This window comes from Aythya marila (genome assembly GCF_965140915.1).
Source record: "Aythya marila genome assembly, chromosome: 2".
Lineage (NCBI taxonomy): Eukaryota > Metazoa > Chordata > Aves > Anseriformes > Anatidae > Aythya > Aythya marila.
In genome coordinates this window covers 6304902-6322764 of record NC_139043.1, presented here as the reverse complement: position 1 = coordinate 6322764, position 17863 = coordinate 6304902, and the positions used below count along the sequence as shown (strand labels likewise).

At 39.7% G+C, this 17863-nt stretch overlaps 1 protein-coding gene across 5 annotated transcripts in view; it reads right to left on the bottom strand.

Annotated features, from left to right (window-relative positions):
- Positions 1-4878: 4878 nt before the first annotated feature.
- The window catches only part of LOC309874737 (sodium channel protein type 5 subunit alpha-like), a 206962-nt gene continuing 193977 nt past the window's right edge, over positions 4879-17863 (bottom strand). For all 5 annotated transcript variants that reach the window (XM_082753223.1, XM_082753226.1, XM_082753222.1 and 2 more), the window contains 5 exons: positions 14675-14728; positions 12644-12785; positions 11923-12023; positions 11170-11440; positions 4879-9680 (listed from right to left, as the gene is read on the bottom strand). In XM_082753223.1, coding sequence (XP_082609349.1) covers positions 8446-9680; positions 11170-11440; positions 11923-12023; positions 12644-12785; positions 14675-14728 — 1803 coding nt within the window. In that variant the 3' untranslated portion in view covers positions 4879-8445. The remainder of the gene's footprint in view (positions 9681-11169; positions 11441-11922; positions 12024-12643; positions 12786-14674; positions 14729-17863) is intronic.

Here is a 17863-nt window from a genome sequence, read left to right as displayed (position 1 = left end):
TGCCAATACTATTGCAAGGAGCTGCATTTTTGGCAGGCACACACTCCTGGATAAAGAAATTTCACCATGGTTTCAACAGCAACAAATTTAAGCTTTAAAAAAAAATATAAAAATCACGTTTTTTCTTTCTTATCCTATACCAACATCCATCTTTTCATTGTGCCGTGTTCTTTGGAAAGGAGAGAAACCACGTGGCTTAAAATTGTGGATAAGGGCAGCAGCACTTTGGCTGAATATTACAGGGTTTCAGAGGGGTTTTCCTCTGATAATGAGCAGGAAGAGGAGTTGAATCCAAGTCCCAGACTCAACCTCGACTTTTAGAATTAAAATAATTAAAGTGGATCTTATCTTCTTTGCCCATATTTTCGTCTGCCTCACCTTTCTCTTTTGACCTACTGTATCTCAGGGCTGTGCTACGCTTTCTGGGAGGTGAATCCAACTGCAGGAGCACATCCAGACCACTACCCTCTGTGCCTCCCTGCTGCCTGGACACAGGGGTGCCAGGTGAAGACAGTCAGGGCAGCCTTCTGGGCAGTGAAGCCCTGGGGCTGGAGAGCCAGCCCAGCTAAAGCCTGCAACATTTCTTAGGGAATGAATGAATACGGGAGCACCAGTTGTGCAGATAAGCAGTTATCTGTGCTGCACACACAGGGAGGTGTTCATTGTGGCATTGTGCACAACCCTGAGCTACATCACTGCTGAGTATTGAGTTGAGCATCTCCTATTTGAAGGGATTTGTCCCAGTGTCATCACTGCTGGGATACCTCTTGGCTTACAGTCACCTATCCACTGCTCAATAGCTGCTCATACCAAAGCAAATCAAATCATCTGTGTACTCCCACCCTTAAACCTTTCTCATGCATTCTCAATTCCTCAAGTATTTGATGAGAAAATTCCCTTCACAGAAATCCAGCAAGGGAGAGAGGCACACAGGCTGATCTTATCCCTAAGATGCATCCTGCCATCTCCTCATCAAAATGTACAGTAGGTTCTGTCCTGAACATCTTCCCACTCCACAGTAAAGGCAATCTAAAAAAATTTTGAGGCACCAGAACTGACAATGTCTGATTTCCCATGCTTCTCACCATGGAGTTGATGGTTCCTGGTGGTTAAGCAAATGCAAATTAATTATTCCCCCTTCAGTTAAGGCAATTGTAAGATTTGTCATCTCTATTAAAATGTTTTGTCTTGCCTTGAGACCTGAACTCCTCACAACTTTCCCTAACCCCACAGTGGATATCTCCCCAGCTGCTTATTTTCACAAAACTTGCAGGAATTCACTTATCTTTGAGACTCCTCTCCTCCTCGGACATTGCCAAGACAAGCCATGCCCGCAGTTTCCTTCTAGTAGGACCTAGGCGGTCCTAAAATAAATAAATAAATACATAAAAATTCCTTTGGATACAATAAAGATGCAATCCACGATGTGACCAAGTCTACCAAGGGCTGGATTGCTCTACGTCACATTGGCATCCAAGACTCCAGGTTTATGTCCTCTGTGTGAATCCTCCTCACTTGCACAGCTTGTCCCTGAGCTAAAAATGAAAATTATTTGCTTTATGCTTGGTCTGCAGGTTTGAGGAGATAAAAAATTAAGACTAATGTGAACAACTGGGACAGTTTGTTTGAAAAAAAAAAAAAAAAAAAAAGGTTGGAAACCTGGCTGCCCTAAGGGCAAGTGCTAAATTCCCCTAGGCTTTAGGATGACCGGGATTTCACAGAAAACACAGACTTTTTAAAACACAGGTATGCACTTCAAGTCACCTTTTGGCAGGGGAAAGGATTTTAACTCTTTGCAGGGCCACATTGCATGATTTTATCATAATTTCCTCAGTCTTTGCTGCTTTTGTCTTAAAGCCTCTTTGTGTGGGTGTGGGTGTTTTTGTTTGTTTCTAATATAGTTATTAAAGAAAATAAAATCTTGAAAATATGAGCACAGAATCGCAGCCTGGTGAGACTGGCAGCACCTCAGGGTCCCTCAGGCCTAGCCCCTGCCCCAGCAGGGCCACCCAGAGCAGGGTGCCCAGGCCCATGGCCAGGCGGCTTTTGGAACTCTCCAAGGAGGAGACCCCACAGCCTCTGGGCTGCCTGGGGGTCAGGGGAAACCTCCTGGGCTCCAGGCTGGGCCCATGGACTCCTGTCCTGGCACTGGGCACCACTGAAAGGAGACGGGCTCTGGCCTTGTTACACCCTCCCTTCAGGTGTTTACAGATGTCAATAAAGCCTCACTGAGCCTCCTCCTCTCCAGGCTGCACTGTGCCAGCACTCAGTACAGCTAATTTCTAGGGCACAAAGCCCCCCTAAGGCCACAGGCTTGCACTGTCTGACAGCCCACCAACAAACAGGGTGACTGCAGGGATCTAACCCTGGAAGCTGTCTCCAAAACTTTGCCGTGGCACGAGCACACAGCCCAGGAGCCGCTCAGAGGCTTGTCAGCTTGCTAAAATAGCTTGTGTGGAGGTGCTGACAAAACCAGGCCCACGCTGCGGTCCAACACCTCCAGCCCTCACGGGGTTATCGGTGACGTTTGACTCTGAAGCATTTTTTTGCTTGCTGCCAATAGCTATTCCCCTTGGCCTATTTGCTTTCACATGCTTTCCCTTTGACACGGGTGCTATTTCTTTGCAATATGTAAACACTCAGAAGGATTTCCATGTTTGTTCTTCACCCAGTGAGGCCCATCTTTCACAGCTAGCTGGCAGAACTGACATGCAGAAGCAGCCTATTCATTTACAGTTTTGTGGGCATTTCTTCTTTTTCTTTCTTTCTTTCTTTCTTTCTTTCTTTCTTTCTTTCTTTCTTTCTTTCTTTCTTTCTTTCTTTCTTTCTTTCTTTCTTTCTTTCTTCTCTCTCTTTCTCCCTCTCTCTCTCTCTCTCTCTCTCTCTCTCTTTCTTTTCTTTGTTTCTCTCTTTTTCTTCCTCTTCACTTTTTTTTTTTTTTTTGACCATGCTGCTGTCTTTTTTTCTCTTGTGTTAAACCCAGTTCTGTTCTTGTCTCAGCACCCCAGCAAATAGGAGAAAGATTCATCTCTGTTGTCAGAAACAAACACTTGCTGTCATCCCACATGGGTGTCCTTTAATACCAGAACCCAGCTCAAGCTTCTCAGTGCACCACATTTCTTTTTACTTCTGCTCTTCATACAGCAGCTTTTGGTTACTACAAAAACTATGTTTAAACCTAAAGCAAGATGCTAATATGTGTGTGTATATATATTATATATATATATATATATAATTGCCTGAGTTTGCTTGCACTGCTCTTATTGTCTGTGCAAACATAGACTTATATCCAAAACGATCCTGGTACTTACGAGCTGATTTGCATCAGAAGTAGAAAGGAACTGAAACCACTGCAAAATCACAAGGTGAATCTGGGGATTGAAGGGCCTGACTCTAACCTCAGAGGCTGCAGACAGGTTTGATTGACTAGGTTTGAAGATTTGTAAATTCAACACAATTTGATTTCAAAAAGCAAGCAAGCAAACAAAAAATCTCTGTAAAAACTGGCATTAACTGAGGAGCCAGTCCTCTTGGTTCCCTGCTTGGGCTGGAGAAAAACAAATCCTTTTGAAAAAAATAGTCAATATTTTTATGAAATTTCATCCTGAAATGGGAAATATCTAAATCTTTTAGAAATTTCTTCAAGTTCTGCATGAAAAGGAGGAGAGGCCCATAACCCAAAACAGCCCCAGCACGGTGATGGTAACACACACATAGGAGTTAGGCAATTCTGGTAAAAATGTAGGCACTGAAATCTTCACAGTAGGGATTATGACTAAATTTCCTTCCCATGGGAATTTTGCTGACAAATTCTAACAAAGAACATCCTTATTTAACCTGACACATCTCTGTAGAGAATTTTTTATTTCAATAAATGGTTCTTTCAAATCAAAAATACATTGCTGAAAAATTTTCAGCCAGATTTATTCCGTATACACGATTACTCAGAAGTCATATGATTACATGACACATTTTAGTAAATGCTAATTAAATATTAAAAAAAAGTCAGACTGCCCCAGGTTAATGTAAAAGTGATAATAATAAACTGTTTTTTTTTTTTTTTTTTTTTTTTTTTTTTTTAACTAATTCAAAAGACTGATTGGAATTGTTCACTGTAGTTTAAACTGGCTCAGTTTTCTTCTGTTTTAATGTGATTAGAAACCTTTCCCTGTTTAAATAGAAATCAGAGCACTGAAAAAGAGTAACTAAATTGGTGGAAGCCTATGTGGAGATAAGGCTGATTCAATCAATGCCGAGAAGAGTTAAGGGAAGAGCTCCAAGTGTGGTCATCCGTCTCTTTCCAGGATTATGGCATGAATGATTGTTTAGTGAGAATTTTAGCATACAACTAAAAAAAATAATAAAAACCAAAAGGCAAATCTGTATAATTACACTGGAAAGAGTAAGAAAATATATTATTTTTTCAGTTCTCTTAGTGGGATCTCATATTTTCGGTAAAACTCCTACTCCTCCAACTACCAGGAAAGAGGGGTTGAAATAACAATGCAAGGCTCATCCTATAAATTACTCTCTTTGAAGAAAAGCTTTTGAGTCTGCTTCAAATCCAGCTGAAGTACCCAGAAATTCTCCATCAATTTCAACAAGCTTTGACTCAAGACTTTAATGCCCAGTAGTTAGCCTTACAATGCAAGATGAACTGGAGGGGATTTCATTGACTGGCCTTCTAACAAAAGTCACCAAAAAATGGTGCTGAACAAAGCCAGAGAAATCACATAAATGTTGGTAAAATAACAAAAAAAAAATAATTGGCACAGGAAATATTTGTTATCTTTATTTATTTAATAAAGAAACATAATAAACTTGATTTTTTTTTTCTAGGTACAAACAGCTTAATATGTCCTACGATATTGGCTGATATTTTCCTTGCTTTTTTTTTTTTTTTTTTTTTTTTTTTTTTGGTAGCTTGAATGATTCACATAGTAGACTTTATTGAACAAATCAACAATAAAAATGGTAGCACTCACCATGCTTATAGACAGTGTGGGCCAACTATTGAGTCAGTATCTTTAACTAAATCACTACTGCACTGGGAGGTCAAATCATTGCTGGATTTGGATCAGCATCTCCATTAATAAAGATCTGCAGCTGAGGATAGCTGAAGTTTTTGAGGGGAGTTCTGCATACCATACAAAGATACCATACTTTCTTTGGATGTTCAACAAAATTGAAAACCCGATGGAAAACCAACCTTCCAATTACAAAGCCTTTGAAAGTAATTTACAATTATTTTTTTAGATAGTTGCACTGTAAACATCTATAGTTAAGATCCTCTTTTAGATTTTTTTTTTGAAATAACACTTTTTTTAACAGGTTTTGGGTAGAAAACACAATCAGTTGTATTGCATTAGTACTACAGGATCTCACAGCAAGGACAATAAAATCTTTAATGCAAGGGTGAAATGACCACAGAAAGAGCTCTTCTCTAATATAATCATTGACCAGCTAATCTTCCCCTTACATCCTATTCATCATTGGCCTCACACTTATTAAGAATATCAGTTGAATATATTAAGAAGGCAAGTTCTAATGTAAGTGGCAAATAATTAAAATATTTGTAAAACAGAGTGATCAACACAGCACAGCTGTGTGAAGGTTGTTTTATATATATATATTTATTTTTGTTTTGTTTTGTTTTGAACACTTTATATTGTATGATAAAAATCAGATAAGAAATGCTCCTTTTTCTAAGTATTTTTCCTTTTTTTTTTTTTTTTTTTTTTTTTATTCCGAAGCTTTAAAAGGAAAATAATTTTACCAGTCATCAGCCAATAAATGCTTGTTCAGCAAGTAATTCACTATTTCCTAATTAAACAGTTTCATTATAGGCAGCAGCTCGTTTCTAATGGTCAATAAATCCCATTGAGAACAAAACATTTTAATCAGTAAGTTGTGTCCTCTGAGTGTCAGCCACTCTACAAACTCACAAGATACTTATATATGTATAGGTATAGGTATGTGTGTATATATATATATGCATATAAATATAAAAATCGCATACTCTTTCTGGGTGATATGTACAGTCAGAATAAGATTACAGCATAAATACACAGGGAATCTGTATAAAGTTTCTCTAATTTGAGAAGCCTTGAGCAATTTTCTTTTTTGGGAAATGGGGGTGGGGACTGGGGGGAGGGTAGTGAGGAGGGAGGAAAGAATAAAGAGTGTTTTCACTTTAAGGAACAAAGAGTAGTTCCCTTAAGTTAGAATCTAATTACATACAAGATTTAAAGGCAACAAAATCTCCAGAGGAACAGCCCTATGTTATACACCATAGACATGGGGTTAAAAGGGCAAGAGAGCATGATTATAATAATACTTATATAGTACATTTCACTCCCTTATAGCACTTTGCAACCAGAAAGTCTTACAACACCCCTGTGAGGTAGGTAAGTATTATTATCCCCATTTTACAGATGGGTAAACTGAGGCACAGATAGGTTCAATTATTTGCCTAAAAATCATGTAGTAAGAATCAGGAATAGACCCCAGGAATCCTGATGGCAAATCCTCTGAATTAACCAATAGACCACTCTCAAGTGAATGCCTGAGACACCTCTCAATGAATGGAGAGAATATATTAGCCCATATTTACACAGATACATAGTCATCCTTTTGACATGTTGTCTTTACATTTTTTTGACTTGTTTAGAGGACAGATAACAATGGCCATAGACAGACTTCACTGTAACATGTTGCTTTAATTCTTGTTGCCAACCAACCCCATGTGGATTTTGACACCTTTACAACCTGGGATGTAACTAAATGTCAATCACAATACACCTTAAATACATTCTTGGTATCTTTGCTTCTCCAAGGCGAAAAGCACAGTTACTCTTCCTTAAAGTGCAATGGCTCATTACAGAAATTTCAAGATTTTTCATGAAGTCCAACCAAACCCAAGTACAATCAGTCTGAAGGTGAAAAAGAAAGAACTCGTCTGCAATGACAGATTTCTCTCTACGTTCCATAAATACTTTCTCACATTCTATCAAGGCTGAAAGTTTAATAATAAATAATAATCTATGTACGCATGTAAAACCTCTAATACTTTCTACAGCCACACATCCACCTTCCACTCTGTTGTCATTTCTTTGGCCTGAAGCTGATTGATACATCAGCTGTAAATATTCCTTTGCGTGCAGGAATGAGGATATTTTTATTTTTTAGCAGATTGTTATTATTGGTTCTGCTATTTCTTGTCCTTCCCCAGTGCCCTAACTGTACTGTCTGATAAAATGAAGGATGGACACTGAGAAGACAGGTTTCTAAACATCAGAAGTTACATACAGATCCAGGGGCAATTCCCCTCCCACCTTCTTGATCACACCATTGCAGCTGTTCCTCATGACCCAATTGATGTTGTTATTATTAATAGTACTATTTTTTGGAGTAATATCGATGCTCAGAGTTTCCAATAAGGCTGCTTAGCTCAGTGTTCTTGGGAAAATGTAACCTATCCCATGCCCTTAACAGAAATTTTGCCGGCATAGATGGTGCCTTGGAGCACTACACACAATGTGATGCACTACTTCTATGGTGAGTTTGATTGCAGTATTCAAAGCAGATTCTTGAAACATACTAAAAAATTAGTGCTTTTATTAACAGTTTTACAAACAGAATCCATTACTGTCTAGTTTCCTGAAGGATAGAACAAGCCATTTCTCCTATTATTTTGACATCAATTCCTTCTCTGTTGTTGTTTTTGTTTGTTTGTTTTTGTTTGTTTTCTATTCTTGCTGATGAGCAGTTGCAAGTCCCAAAGGGAAGGGCTTAGTGTAATAAACAGTTAAAATGTCACTAATTTGATAGTTTTGCAACAACTTTCCTCTTCAAACGATGGGGATCCCACAAGTTCCTATTACCTTGACTCAGAGTTCATCATGAAGAGTGTAAGGATCATTAATCTCCATGGAAAAAGAGACTTTTTTTTTAAGTAAAAAAATATCAAATATAATAAATTTATGAAAGACCATTCACAACATATACAGTAAGTGTTACATTTTGCTACAGCAGCTGTGATATATTTTTTTTTTTATCTTTTTAGAATGCAAGGTCATACATTGCCATAAGTAAACACACTATTATGAGTAAGACCTTAAATGAATGTATACAGCCAGGCTTTATCTGTGGATAGATATACATTGTGTTTACTGTTTTACAGTTTAGCATATTTGTATTCACACCATTGATATAACAGCTATGACCCTGCCAAGATTCTTCCTGTGCATATATAAATATAAATATTGAGCCAAGTCAAAAAGAGCAGGGTCAAAGGTTATATGACTTATTAGACTCCTGTAGTTAAGGGTAAAAACTCCATTCTTTCTTTTGCAACTAATGTTTAATAAGAAGGCTGCTTCAATCGTGGTGTAGTTACAGCATTACATTCTGTAAACAATATTTTAAAGCATTCTAAACAAACATTTAAACAATTGATTCTTTATCCCTGTCCGGCGAGAGCAGACAATCTATAGCCTCGTCGCTTTTGCTCGAGTCTGTCAGCTTCAGCTGAAGATTATCACTTGTCCCTCTGGTGACGCTGTCGTAGGATGGAGGGAAGGACGTGGAGGACAGCGTTTCTGATTTGTCTATTGGCCTGCCGTAGTTTTCATTCATCATGAATGCAATGAGACCCTCCTTCTCAGGTGCATCGTCCTCAAGGATGCTGCCGTCAAAAGTTCTGTGCCGGTACAAGTAAGACGCCTGCTTCATGGAGCGCCGAAACAAATGTCTCCTGTAGGCCCGCTGGATGACAATGGCGGAGACCTCTTCTTGTTTCCGTCTGAGAGTTGTTGTTATTGGTTCGTAAGAGATCTTAGACGGATTCGCCGCCATGAACTTTTCTTCCATTTGTATTTTAAGGGCATCCATTTCTCCAGATTCTCCTAGCACCCTTTTTGTAAAAGCAAACAAAATATCCAAGCAATGGATCCTGTCTCCACTGACCATGGGCAGGTCCATTGCTATGAGTTTGATTTTGTTTGGTTTCGCTATGCGCAAAGGTTCTGACAGTGCATCTGCAAAGTCTGAAAGTGCAGAATACTCAATAAACTGAGTGGCTTCAGGGTCAAACTTCTCCCAGATTTCATAGAACATATCAAAATCATCCTCACTTAGAGGCTCTGTACTTTCCTCAGTGGCTACACTGAAGTTCTCTAAAATAATGGCTATATACATGTTTACAACAATGAGAAATGATATAATGATATAAGTAACAAAGAATAAAATCCCTACGGCAGGACTTCCGCAGTCTCCCTTTGAACCATTTGCATTTGGAAGGTTTGGGTCACAATATGGTGGTCCGGTGTTCAAAATAGGATTGAGAAGACCATCCCAACCAGCAGATGTTGTGATTTGGAAGAGACAGAGCATGCTGTTAGCAAAGGTTTGGAAGTTGAACATGTCATCAATCCCATATTCCTTCTTAACATAGGCAAAATTAGCCATGCCAAAAATGGCATAAATGAACATGACCAGAAACAGCAAGAGGCCAATGTTGAACAGAGCAGGTAAGGACATCATTAAGGCAAAAAGGAGAGTTCGAATTCCTTTGGCTCCCCGGATGAGTCTCAGGATCCGGCCAATCCGAGCCAAGCGAATGACTCTGAAGAGTGTAGGAGAGAAAAAATATTTCTGAATGATGTCAGAAAGTACGGTGCCTTAAAAAGAAAAGACAAACAGCGAGTTAGTACCTTGGAAATAATCCCTGATTCCCTTTAGAGAAATCAGTGAGGATTATGGACAAAATCAATGAAAAGTTCCACAAACGGGAAGACCCAAGATAAAGAGAATGGCATTGTCATTAGCATTTTAGTGCCCATTTAATCCATGCAAATTTTGTTGAGACTATGAGCAAAGGTGTTGATGGTAGGCACAGTTTATTAAGGGAAAACTCATTTATTGGGACTGAAAAACCAGGATCAGTTCAGACAGGACACAGATATATACAGCTTTTGATCATGACCCACCTGAGCCATTTGTCTGGAGTGCAGCTGGTCAGAATTTTTCTGATTTGAAAATATTTCTCTTTGTGAAGTGTTAGCAAGTCAGCATTGTGTGCTGAGTCTATTTTTATGAACTATCAACAAAATGGTGCAAGTTCCTACTGGAAATCAGCTTGGTTGCTTGCTTATTATTTTTTCCACTTTTCTAAATGACTGGTAAGCTTGCATCCCTGTGGCTAAACTCTCTTCCCTGCAGAAATAGAGCAGCTTTGTCCAGATTGTCCAATGCCAACAGTCTCCAGACACGGGGAGCCATGCCCAGCCCATGTCTCCTCACTTTCATGCTGGCAGGGGCTCTGTCGGATAGCCCAAGTCCCCTCTGTATCTGAAACCACATATTTGATTGTGGGACAGTGCTATGGCCAATCTGACAGCTCTGGTTAACTGGCTGCTATGGACAGGTCCACAGCATCAAGGCTCTGATGACAGCTGTATGCCCGTGATGTTCCCTGGTGACCCAAATCTCTGAAATCTGAGCGGGCTTCACTGATAAAATGCCCCCAAAATGCAGGCTGATCTCTGGGCACTGGGGATCTCTTACATTGAGACTTTGCAGGCTTCTTGGTCCACCAGAGGGTTTAGAGCAACAGGAGCATCAGTCAATGAGGAGATGGTTCTCTTTTCTTAACACGACACCCTACATTCACCTACACAGGGCTAACTGCCAGACTCACTGCACCTGCCCACAGCTGACCTGAAGAACTTTTTCATGCTGGTGTACTAAAAAGTAAATAACAAAAAAATAGCAATTCACATGTGCGCTTTTCATGTGGCTTTTTCACTTCTCTGTCTTAGGCTGTTATCCAGAACACAGGTTAAGTGTATGGAGCCAAACCATCTTTTATGGTCATGTACACTGGAATCAGTACTAGGGTGTGATAGGATATTTGTTATCATCATCACTACCGTCAGAGTTTTGGCACCCAACAGATTTGGTTGTCTAATACATCCCATCATTTCCACAATCACACAAATTTTACAGTGTTACATTGCATTATTTAAATATTAAAAATTGCTTTGGATCCAGTTCTCTGAATGCACTTTATTACACGAAGCCTTCCACTCTGTCTAATTAAGTTTATGTCGGTCTTTTTAACTTTGGAGTTTGGGTGAAAATGCTTCCCTGCCACCCAGAATCACCTACCTACAATAGACAGAATCACGACAACAAAGTCAAAGATGTTCCAGCCATTGGTGAAGTAGTAGTGCCGCAGAGCCAGCATTTTGATGATGCACTCCCCGGTGAAAATGGCAACAAAAAGCATGTTGATTTTGTGGAGGATGTTCACTTTTTCTTGACTTTGATCATCCGTTTCCACCATCATGGTAACCATGTTAAGGCAGATGAGAATCATGATGGAGACATCAAAGGCTTGTTTTGAGACGACATCAAAAATAAAACCTTGGTATTTGTTCTGGAGGAAAGGAGAGGATTGTTAGGAAATCCGAACTGTGTCAGAATGATGACATGATTGTCTCCTGATTCATCAGGAAGTAGAGGAAAATAAACTACATACTGTTTCTGATTAAAATTTCAGAAACAAGAAGATGATGATGGATAGTTGGATGATAGGGTTTTCAAACTCATTTACTCATTACAAACTACTGGAAAAAGACATTGGACTGGGGCCATGAATTCATTCATTGCAGACACATGGCCACTGGCATGGCTGCGTATGTAAATTGGACTGTTAATCAATATGGCAGAACAGTGGGAATTTTATACTACACCGTTCCCTGGCTTGCAAATACTGGCCAAAATCAAAATATGTAAATACAGAGTGGTTTTCGTCTGGGAACTATCACCTTTTCTGTGATGGGAAATTGAATTACATTTATTCTATTAAATAAATCTCCATCTATTACACATCGTTCAACTGAATTATGTCATTCTTACCAGTGGCCTTGGGATTGGCTTTTGAGGTTTCTTAGATCCCAGCTTTTTCATTGCGTTGTAATACTTTTTCTGTTCTTCTGTCATAAAGATGTCTTGGCCACCTAAGTATAGGGTGAAAACAAAGTTGTTACTTTTGATGAAAAGAACTGTCTCCACTCAAAGTCCAGGGCTCCTGGACTTCTCTTTTCTTATTTATCTTTTCATGCAGCTTTCATCAAATATCTAACAAGGGTCTGAGAAGACGTAGTGCTGGGAGCTGCTTATTGCATGGAAGTGAAGGGCAGGAGACAGAGCAGTGCAGACCATCAGGGGGAAGCAAGACTCAGTGTTAGATCCTGTTTGCACTGGAAATAAGTGTAGGGACAGAGGGAAAAATATAAGAACTTTATCCCTTTGTTTAAAGCCTACAAAGCAGTCAGAAACACAGCTCTTGGGCCAGCCTGCTGCACGCCTGAGCATGCAGTATTTGCACCAGACCTCCTAACTGCCTGGAGATGCTTCACTGCTTTCTGCAGGGAGCAGAATTCCTGTCAGTATTTTCAGAACACTCGTCCTATAAGGAGATTAAGGACTGCTACAACTGTGCTTTTGTAAAAGTCCTGCAGGGTGGTTGTGTTAATGTTAATCTCAAGGCTAAAGTGGCAAAGCTGCTGCTTGTAAATCTATCCCTTGCCCTGGTCTCTGCAGTGCCTGCAAGGTGATGTGCAGCATATGCAACTACTTATCTTTTTCTTCTGCTGGTTAAAATTGTCTATGATGACACCAATGAAGAGGTTCAGTGTGAAGAAAGACCCAAAGATGATGAAAATCACAAAGTACAGGTACATGTACAAATTACATTCCCATTCAGGCTGCTCCTCACACTGCAAAAGGAAAAGGGAAAACACAAAAATGACACGAGATCTGTACAGATCAAAATATTAATGCAGTTCAAAGAAAGCTGTCCATCAGCAGCAAAGATTATGAAAGAAGAAAAACAGTGTAACTGCCACTAGCAGAGTCAGCACTCCACGGTCTCTGCTGAAGTTTACTACTGGTATCTGAAATGCCACGATCAATTCAGCTACATTTCATAATACTGTCACAGCGATCACACTGCTTCAAAAAGTGCAACTTCAGCATAAATCCTATTAAACGTTCTCAGTCTGAACCCAGAAGGGGAAAAGAATCAGTCTTCTGCTTATCCCTAATTTTGTACAAAGTAATAGTACTTTGAAAAAAAATCACAAAAGTATGATCGCAGTATGATTAAATGTTACTGAAAAATCACTGCACTGAGAATAAAGGTATTTAGAAGTACAATCCTTCTTTTATGATGAGTAGAAATGACCCATCAGATGGCTGCTGTAGAATGGTTAGTGCCTTCTTAATAGAGACCTCAGTATGCAAAGCATTTTGATAGCAATATCCACATCAGAAAGAACTTTTCTAAGGAGGAAATGGTATCCAAAAAACCTATGGCACAAACCTGGAGTCACAAATCTCTGGAGTTCTGGGCTTTCAACAGCTTATCTAGCTCAGGTGGAACAGAGAAAGGAACAAACCAGCCTCTTTCAAAAAAGCCTGCTGGCACCAGGGGTGGTGCTGGCTTTCCAGATTCTCATCTGCTGCTTGTGTGGGTATATGCTTTTTTGGTGGGGGGTGCAAGAGCTGCAATGCCAGGGTTTGACTCTTACTGCTATCAGTTTTTGCTCCCTTAGTGTCAGTATCTTTGAAAACTTGCAGTAGGTAATGCCTTCAACCAGCAGCAAAGGTACCAGAGATCTTGCTGAAGGACCGAGTGATGTGTTCTGATAGCCTCAAACCACATGTAGTGCATTTATAGCAAAAATGCTTGGCGTTGCCCTACCAGCTTCAGGTATCTGACTGAAATATTTGTATTAGAAGCTCACTTTTCCCTAAGTGCCATATTTTCCCATGTGTAACCCTCATGTTTCATTCAGCAGCAAGGAGGATGCACATGTACATGTGGAAGAAGAATAAATCAACACCACAAGCTGTGCTATCACAGAATCATAGAATCACAGAGTGGTTTGGGTTGGAAGGGATCATAAAGGTCTTCTAGTTCCAGACCCCCTGCCATGGGCACCTCCCTCCAAACCAGGTACTTCTCTGTCTCACTGATGGCACGAGGATTTTCCACCATTTGTCCTTGCATTCAGGGCTCAACTCCCTGTTACTCAATTTAGCCTATCAAAATCTCATTCATACCCAGTAGCTACCTCAAAAATTAACAGTAAGAGTAATCTTGTGTCTTTAAAATTACTTAAAAAAAAAAGGAAAGAGACATCTCCTTCTATTCAAGAAAACCACAAACAAACAAACAAACAAACAAAAAAAACCAACAACACGCACACACACACACAAAACAAAAACTAAAACAAACTTTTAAATAAGTTCCAGTAATCAAAAATTAGATCCATGAAAAATATGGCTATCAGTGGTAAGAGCAGCAAAAACACAGAAGACAATTTAGGTTTTTGGTAGACTCAGTCTCACTCTGGAGGTGTCACTCTGTGCTGGGAGTTTTGCAGTACAAATAGATAAATTGGTTATATAGAATTGAGGGCTGCACTTGATTTAATCTCAGGGTCATGCACAAGCTGCAAAAAAATGAAGGTCTGTAATGGTCTCAAGCAAAGTAAGACAGGGACTGGCAACCTGCATGTATTTTTGTTGTTGTTGCTAAACATCATGAATGCTGCAACTGTCAATGGAAAAGGAAATAATTCCTTTCCTTGCAGTGACCTACCTCTCGTGAATCCACAGCTGCATACATAATATCCATCCAGCCTTTAAATGTGGCCTGAAAAGAAACCACAAAATACATAATTAAGCATATTAAATAAGCCTATCTTGAAATGATATCATCACTGTGATGACTTTCCAAAATACAGTGTAGAGCATGTTCTTCACAACTAATCAATTGTTTCTCCTTTAAAGCAACGTGTACCCATGGGTTTATGTTCATTTAGTCATTTAAAATCATTCCATAATGGTTTTATCCTGGAGACTTTCATGTTGTTTTCTGATTTTCTGCAATTGCAGGGATATAACAGAAGCTTTTAATAGAAATTGAAAACATGGCAATTAAATCTTGTGAAGTTTGAATAGGAACTTCTTTTGACCAGGGGAGATGGAGCCCATCTGTAATGCTCGCTCAGGCTGACAGCACTGAATATGCTTCAGGGTCCCATAGAAGCTTGGATCCTGACCTCCTCTAAAACAGGAGAAATCAAGGCAATGTCAAAGCTGGGGAGCTGCACAGATCGCAGCTGACTTGAAAGGAGCAAAGGCAGGCAGCACCTGCTGTGAGACTGGCCAAGGAAACTCAGCCTGCTTTACTATTCGGATTTGCCTCTTTATTTTTTTCTCTTTTATATCAGTGTTTCTAATTATTTTTTAAAGTGTTTTAAAAAAGGAGAGACTCCAAAGGAATTGGTGTCTATTACTAGAGCCTGCAGAGAAAATGAAGAAAGGACAGTGCTATCAGCTCCTAGAAGAAACACAAAGAAGTGATTTTTGCTGTTCTGTAGCAAAAGCCTGAAGCCTGACTCTGCTCTCACTATATGCCTCTCATTAGACATGGTCTGGTACCAAACATGCATGGCATTAGGTCCTGCTCTGGCCTAAGCCACATTACCTTCATAATAGTCTGCTGGGGATGTTTCTCATTTGACTTCTGACCCACTTAGTCTTACCCTGGATTTAAAATCAGTGAGTAGATAATGAGGCATTTTTAGATGCATTGATTTAATCGGATTTACACTAGCATGCATGAAAGACCCATGCCCAATATATTTTTTTAATCCTACTGACAACTAGGTTGAATTTTCTCTGTGTTGTGTAGGCATGCAAGTCCAGATAATGCTAATGGGAATTTGGCCAGGGATTCCCAGGAGAAAACCAGGCATTTATGTTGAGCTGGGTACATCCAGTGGTTTTAGAAATGCTCCATTATATACTTTCTGTTATTAAATTAGCCCTGAAGGTAATGCTGCCATTCGGTTTTCCTCTGAACACTACTAAGCCAAAGGAAAATGTTGTACCAGAGGTCAACCATATTTATTTCTCATGGATGTGTATACAAAATAATGTTTGAAAAAGTGTATTTTTTTTTTCCATCTACTGAGCAAAAGAAAGTAACCCACCATATCAGAACCCTTTGGAAAATCTATGCCATGGTATAGTGTATTAGAAAACAATTCAGACATAAAGTGTGTACAAGAATGATCAGTAGTTTTATCGAAACAACTAATTATTTAAACCGGTCACACCAAACCTCCTTAGCTCTTCTAATATTTTCCTTTTTTTGCTGTTCTCTTTCTAATCTGCTGAAAGATTTACTGGTGTCATCACAGCCACTTGCAGCTCCCAGCTCAAAGTGCTGTTCAGGAAGGTTGGACAGGATGAAACAAGAAACCCTTCTGCCTGTGTCACACAATGATATGATCTTAGCCTGTACTTTTCTCCCACTTGGGAGGAAATCTTTCCTCTGGAGTAGCTATTTTACCTCTCAATGTGTACCACAGAAGCAAGAGACTCTACTGCAAGACAGTGGTTTGTAGTGATAACAGATGATGAAGTGTTCTGATGAAAATAAATACTAAGAGAATGAAGAACTGTGATTTTCTGCTTTTCCCAGTTGTCCAGAAGGAGGGGAATTAAAAATCCACCAGGCTTCTGGAAAGCTTCCCTAGACACTTCATCTGCAGAGAGTAAGAGATACTGAGAATGAAAGAAATATAACACTGGGGAAAGAAATTATTTATCTGGAATTAGTAACCACTTACACTCTGGATAAGGAAGTGACAAAATCTTCATGGGAGTGTTTGTGATATTATCCTGCCTGGAAGCTATCCAGAGAAACACCATTTTCTACTGAAACTGTCATGTGACGAGATTATCTACTGATAAAATCCTGGGATGGGATTACGTCCTGTTATTTGACTGGTGGTTAGAGCTGCAGTGCAGCAAATTAGTGGGGAGGATCGGTGGGCCGGCACTAGATGTTCTCAAGCCATTTATTGTATAACCAAATGGTACCTTAAAATAAAACAAGCCTTTACATCTGCCCGAGGGAACTTTTTTTTTCTAGAAAAGGATTGCGATACTGACATAAAAATGACTGCTGTTGAAGACAGTAGCATTGGTCCCCACGTTTCTGAAATGCTTCTTCAAGCATTACTGCTGTTGACAGAAACTTCTGAAAGCTAAGACAGAGCTGCCAACAGTACAGCCAAATTACACATATTTAAGGTGTCTGTGCTAACACCACTCTGCTGGCTTTTCTGTTGATTTTTCCAGATTTTTCAGTTTCATTGTAGCAGCAATTTTTTATTTTATTGAATGATTATTTTGCTGGGCAGGGCACCACCAAGCACTGGGCATACCAGAGCACCCCAGGTGTCTGCATGGCCACTGGGCTAGACGGGCACCAAGGGCACTGCCTCCTGAACCACTGCTTGTTCCTGATCTTTGCACATACAGAAAAATAGGCTCTGGAATACCAAAATATGGTTTGTTCAGAAGCACACTGATTTTCTGCACATTTTGTATCCACAGCAAAAGTAAAATGCAGCATATTGTTTAGAGGAGTGCAAGAGATCATGTAACTCAGTAACTTTAGACACACGCCACTGTCTCATGACCATTTTGTAGCTGATTTATGAGCTCAGTCGTGACTTCGCATCTGGCCTGAGGGGCTGATTTAACTCTACAGCTCCTGGTTGCTGCACTGGTCTAGGAGGGTTCCTACTGTCTTTCCATTCCCTGTCTGGAGATCCATAGTGACAAAGAATTATAGGACCAAATTGCTGTAAGTCTTTTCCCTGCTAAGGAGCTCTTTTCCAAGCAAACCAGATGCTGGGTGAGAAACAACTTGTTCTCTTCGTATTCTTCAATAGATTGCTGAAATTACAAGCAAAAAAAAAAAAGTGGA